Here is a 6,640-nt window from a genome sequence, read left to right as displayed (position 1 = left end):
CTGGATGGCACTCAACCAGAGTCTGAAACAATCAATCAGGTACACTTCTTATCCAGGATTTATGGACAGTGAGTACAGAGAACTCAGCAATGGTCTTAACTGGGGGTGTAGTAATCAGCAGTGCCACCTAAGCAGTTTAAGACGAGGGCTCTAAGCCTATAGAACTTCTAACCGGAATGAAGGCAATCAGATAAATCACATCATAAGCTTATGCTTCTAGCCCTTTTACCTTAGTTATAAAGTAGCTCATAAGTAGAAGAGCTTATATTTATACATAAAAACTAAAAAGGGACTTTAGATAACTCTAAATAATTTTAATGTATTAAAAACCTTCAAAATTAACAATATATATGTATATATATATGTGTATATGTGGCACATTATGGTTTAAATGTATGTATAGGTGGTTTCTAAATTCCACAACTATCTTGGGAATTCTATATTATCTACATATTTAAGGTAGAGGACTAATTATAAAACTGACTGTTCCTCTGTTTTCTTCCCAGGAGGCAATCTGCACAGTACTCTATTAAAAGTCTACTAACCTCAAATATCTTACTTAAAAGTTATTGATCAGAGAGAGCATAAATTCTATCCTAAAGCTAGAACAGATAGGAAAAAATTATAGTAGAGATAAAAGAGGTTACCATTTATATCTACATTAATTTTCTTTAAAATGAGAATTCCCTCCTGATTTCAGACAAAATGTTTAAAACATCTAAAGAATTCTAATACATCCTGATATGAACCTTACAGATTTAACTCTATTTAAAAGGAAATCATGGAAAATAAAGAGAAAAAGTGTTTAGTCTTACACCAGTATCTTACTGTGTACTGACATTGTGACATACAGAATTTTACCATCGATTTATTCAGTGCAATACAACTCTAATTTTTTTATCTGAAATCTTGATAAATTTACTGCACATATATATCTCAAAGTTTTTCTTACCTAGTCTCTGATCTAAAAATCACAGGCAAAGGCTAAATGGTCTCAATTTGAAATCAAGGTAGCATCTGGGTAAACTTATTAAGCGTCCAGGTCACTGCTTACCTTGCCAGTGAGAAGTTCAAAGAGGACAGCACCCAAACTCCACCAATCACAGGCTTCAGTTTCTTCAGTGATTGCTCCAACCTCTAAACACACCAAAAAAGGTTGATATTAAAATTCCAAAGGTCAATTAAACTTTCAAAATTAACATGTATTAGCAAGGTGACCTTTTTAATGCTGAGAGAGCAAATACTAAATACTACTGGGCTTTCAAAATCCCTGAAAGTTACTTATCCTTTTGATCACCTACTGTGGTTGCATTTTTTTTTTTGACGCAGTCATATATTAAATGGAGACATTTTTTCTTTAGTTGATAGAGGGACACCTTCAAGATACTATACTTAAAAGTTACATGAATATACTATATCAGCATTTTGCTTAATTTTTCAAATTTGAGAAAGTGTAGCCAACTCTACCTAAGAGGTCATATTTTGATGTAAAAACAAAGACTCTACTTTCAGAAGGAACTGCAAAAATCATGTAAAGCAGTATTAATTATCCTTGTACAGAGAGGTGACACGCCTTGTCCAATGTCACATAGTAAATCAGTAACAGAACTAAGACCTAGTTCATAGTATCATCCTTCTCCTATATAATTGTTTTCAACTAAAGGAGGAGCATGTGCAATGCAGATTTACCCACTTTGTTATTACAAGTACAGAGATATGTTGTTTTAAGCCACAACTGAAACTACTGGCTAAAATAAGTGATTTTACAGTGTCTACAAATTACAATTTTATCTATGTTAATCCCTCTCTCATCAGCACAAGTTTCTTAAATGTAATAGGAATTCTCAGGTGTCATCTTTCAGGTTTCTTCACAAGTCTGCAAAAACTCCTCATTTCACCATTTCTGAGGCTTTTAGCCCTTAAGTCATGTTCAATGTATTTTTACCCTTTCTTAATGACATTCAATTAGTTGCAAAGCCAAACACACACGTATCTGTGTATATATAGGCACATTCTTATAATGGAATACTACTACATAAGTATAGGGAGAGGCTCTAGAGTTAAGCCTCAGATTGACCTGTGGCAGAGTCACAAACAAGTCCCAGCTTAGAAGGCAGAGCCCTCGTAGCATAATTAAGCTTGACCTTATGGCCACCCCCTATCCTTCCTGGGTAGCTAATGGGCTGTGGGAGGTGCTGCAAGTGCTGCCAAAACAAGTGAAACTCACAAGAACATTGTAACTATGTTGACCACTACCTTGTTTTTCTCTGACTATAAAATAAAGCCTCAGCTTGCTGGCTGGATCCTTCTCTGTGGCCTCATCCAGGCACAGGAGATCCACCAAGCCCCAGCTATATTCTCTTTGTCTTTTCTTTAATCATTCACTGCCCCTCCTCAGGCTCACTGAACCTTGACTGTGCTGGCACAGCACACATAAGTATTTAAAATGATGTATTTGTGCAAGGTTTAAGTATATAAGTCAACGTCCGGATAAAGTAAATTTTTAAAAAACAATAGAGTTCTAATTTTAAAATTATGTATTTTTTTTAAAGATTGGTGAGAAAATATGACAGTGTTTTACTGGTTTGCCTCTGTGGTAGTGAGAGTTTTACTTTCATTCCATGCTTGTTAGCCTACATGAATGACCAAGTGGTACAATTTTATTTTATTTTTTAAAATATATTTTTATTGATTTCGGAGAGGAAGAGAGAGGGAGATAGATAGAAATATCGATGATAGAGAATCATTGATCAGCTGCCTCCTGCAAGCCCCTACTGGCGATTGAGCCCACAACCTGGGCATGTGCCCTAACCGGGAATCGAACTAATATCCTAGTTCATGAGTCCACACTCAACCACTAAGCCACACTAGCCAGGCCAAGTGATACAATTTTATTTTTTTTAAATATATTTTATTGATTTTTTACAGAGAGGAAGGGAGAGGGATAGAGAGTTAGAAACATCGATCAGCTGCCTTCTGCACACCCCCAACTGGGGATTTGCCTGCAGCCAAGGTACATGCCCTTGACCGGAATCGAACTTGGGACCTTTCAGTCTGCAGACCGACGCTCTATCCACTGAACCAAACCAGTTAGGGCAGTACAATTTAAATGTATAACCAGATGACATGAAAACATTCAGGCTTGTTAGAGCAGGGACGACAAAGCTATATGTAGGTCAATCCTGCTCGAGACTGCTGGCTACATGGTTTCCCCCACAATTTGAATGTTGTTATACATTTCAGAGCAATAGACTAGGAATCAGAAGCCCTGGACTAAGAGCTTTGAGGAATTCAATTGATCTCATTCATAATACGAAGGTTAGATCTGAGGGTCTATATGTTAAATTTAGCTCTACATTCTATAGTTTGGACACTCAAGGATTTCCTAAAATAGTGATTTTCTTTACGAAAAATTTACTGGGGCTCTCATTCATAGTGCTTATAGTATCCCTTCAAGATTCAAATACACTGCCCCGCACCCATTCCCAAGCCTCCCATTGCACAGTTCCTTACAGTTTAAGCAGTCAATGCATCCTCTTCCTATTCAAAATTCTGAAATGGCTTCTCATTGACCATTAAATAACATTCACATGTCTAACTTAAACAGGCATGTATACAATCAGGCCTCCACAATGAGGTCTCACCCTATCAGTCATTCAACCAGCATACATAAACAGCACAAACTAGACACTACGCTAGGCACTAGGCACTATCCCTCCATAGAATTCCATGTGCTGGCCACATGCTAAATAATGTGAAACTAAAAATCACTTTTCCCAATGGCATATTTTGTGGCTTTGTCTTTTAGTGTTTTTGCTCAAGAATTTGTCATTCCATTTTCTTTAATCGTACAGCAAGTACTACAAATCTCTTAGTTTTATAATAAATGATATCTGTTCACTAGTTAAGATCCAAAATCATTGGTCAGTCATCTATTTTGAATATGCTACCAATAAGTCTCATGTTCTTTGTTGCTGTGCTCACAGTAGGCACACACTGCAATAATGATCATTGCAACACTAAAATAGCAGTTAACACTGACTACTTACTATATGTAAGGAACTATGTCTAATATTTTGCATGCATCATTTAACATTTCCAAGCAACTTTATGGAAACCTTATTTCGGTAGGGTGGCTTTGGAGACTATAGTAACTGGGTGCCCTGGGAAAAGAGGAACATCTGACCCAATCAGAAGTGAAAATTAATAAGATGGTTTTATAGGGTCTAACATGCCCTGAAAAGCTCTAGACTAAAGCCAAAGGCCAACTCTGCTCAGAAAGGTTTTCTGTTAGGATTGAGCAGAGGGTCATTGAGATAAGGCTCCACAATGTATCAATGGCTCACAATTGATAAAGCCCCTTTTAAATTCAGCCAAAGGTCCAAGTGCCATTACCAGTGCAGCCTAGACCATCAAAAGGGCTATGTTATGCTAGTTTTGCATATCACTGCTGGGATTATGAGTGGTCCGGGAGTGAGAGGGTGGGAATGAAATGGGGGGGGGAGGGGGGGAGCAGCAGCGGTACTTGAAACTACCAAATAAGCACAGTACATCTTCCTGAGCATAAAGCTTTTTATAAGTGTGGAAGGGAGCTGGATATTGTTTTACCATTAAAAGAAACAGAGATCTATTATGGAACAGAATGTAAAATTTACATGGATTTGCAAGACAAAAGACTTCAAAGGGAGTTCAGGATCATATTTCACTAGTCCCCTGGGGTACCCATTTCATATTGCCTCTGCAGTCAGAAGTGCTTGGGTAGAAAAGTTTGAGAGGCACTTCAGGAGACAGACAAGGTATATTCCTTTATTGATTTCTGTGAACTTGCTCAACTAAGGAGTCTGAGAACTGGGTTCATTGGTTTTATCTGCTTTGAAATCCCTCGCAATCTTCTGCCAGAGTCCTTAAACAGGTAGATAATGACCAACATACTGCATCGAATGTGAACTGCCACAGTGTCTGAATATTCCCTATTAGCATATTATTATACATTAGCCCTAATTCTAATTCTTAGATTAAAATTGTAAAGATATACCCTGAAATTGAATTGCCAAAAAGAAGCCCGAGGCCGTGTGGCTGTCAAAAGCACTTCTCTAAAACTGCTTTACTTGCAAAATCTACATAAAAAGTTTAAGCATAAACCAAGAATACTGATTTATATATAAAGCTAAACGATAGCTACTACAAACACCAGGTGAATAGTCAGTAGATGTGCCTAACTTCAAAAGTAGAAAACTTATAGAAATGAAGACCGAATAAATATGTGAAGCTATTTTCAGAATAAAATACGATGAAGCTGAGAAATCCCTTTTAATCTCCTCTCCTACCTTACATTTTTTCAAATCTTAAAAAAAAAAAGCAGAAACATTCTAAAGGATAAATTCTACCACTGTTTACACTGTTTTCTCTACCCTCAAAATATTTTTCTTATAAAACCCAAATGTTAAGTTTCCATGCAAGTCCCCTTCACCCCCACTACATCCTATATTTGCAATGTCCGGTGGCTGTATTCCCCACAAGTGCAGCAGCACTACAGTCATCGAGCAAAGTGATTAGGGGGGAATAAACTATCCCCTAAGAAAACAAACAAGGTCTCAGGTTTTTCCCACAAAACCTCAAAGATGGTGATATCAAAGAATCCTAGATATTCTTCCTTCTGAGTCAAAGAAATGTATCGATTGACAGGGCTCGAGCTATGCTGCTCTGTGAGCCTGGCTCGCCGTGATACAAAGCTTCTTGGAAAATGAGGACAGCCAGGCCTCTAGCATTCTTCCTACCTGTAATTTTATGATCCTGAAAATGTTTTCAAAAGTACTCGTGAGCCTTTCTCATAACTTTACCCCCTCCATTAACATAAGATGCCCAAAGAGTGGGATTATGCTAAAATGAGCTAGCAATGCTCAATTTTCCTCTTTTTCCTTTCTAGACCCAACTACTATTCCTTTTCTCTAAAAAGACCTGGTAGCAAGTGAAATGAATCAGTGTCACTAAACCTGTTACCATCTTTCAATGTAATGGAGACAGAATCAGCTCCAGGTTAGATTTTCAATCATCTAGAATTTTAAGGAAATCAAATATGTGAGAACAGTTTAGTAAAATTCTAGAACTCTCCCTTTAGCACATTATCATATTCTAACACAACACAGAATCTTACTGATTCATACTCTTATTTCACAAGTGAATAAACAAGTTCACATTAACAATAAAGCTACTGCAACGTAAAATGTACTTTGACTACATCGATTTTACTCATGTTCAACATCACAGAACACTCTTCAACAAGCCAAGGTAATTTTTTCAGAAAAAAATGATGCTGCCTTGATGACCCATGTTGTCAAAGAGCTTGCTAAAACATAGGAGAGTTTTATAGTCTTTACTAGAGGCCCGGTGCATGAAATTCATGCACTGAGGGCTGGGGTCTCTCAGCCCAGCCTGCCCCCCTCACAGTCCAGGAGCCCTCAGGGGATATCCTACTGACTGCTTAGGCCCACTCTCCGTCTGGCCGCGGAGGCTCGGAGCAGGCGCCCCATGTGTTTATGTGTGTGTCCGCTGGGGGCCTGCCCCCAGCCACTCACAGAGCAGGCGCCCCGTGTGTGTGTGTGTGTGTGTGTGTGTGTGTGTGTGTGTGTGTGTGTGTGTG

At 38.1% G+C, this 6,640-nt stretch overlaps 1 protein-coding gene across 1 annotated transcript in view; it reads right to left on the bottom strand.

The window, feature by feature from the left end:
• The window catches only part of RPS6KC1 (ribosomal protein S6 kinase, 52kDa, polypeptide 1), a 121,029-nt gene that overhangs the window by 6,692 nt on the left and 107,697 nt on the right, over positions 1–6,640 (bottom strand). Inside the window, 2 exon segments of the mRNA XM_006772970.1 lie at positions 1–22; positions 1,055–1,137. The exon segment at positions 1–22 is cut by the window's left edge and continues 17 nt beyond it. Coding sequence (XP_006773033.1) covers positions 1–22; positions 1,055–1,137 — 105 coding nt within the window.

This window comes from Myotis davidii, unplaced genomic scaffold (genome assembly GCF_000327345.1).
Source record: "Myotis davidii unplaced genomic scaffold, ASM32734v1 scaffold362, whole genome shotgun sequence".
In the NCBI taxonomy this organism is placed as follows: domain Eukaryota; kingdom Metazoa; phylum Chordata; class Mammalia; order Chiroptera; family Vespertilionidae; genus Myotis; species Myotis davidii.
This window is presented reverse-complemented; position numbering and strand designations above follow the sequence as displayed.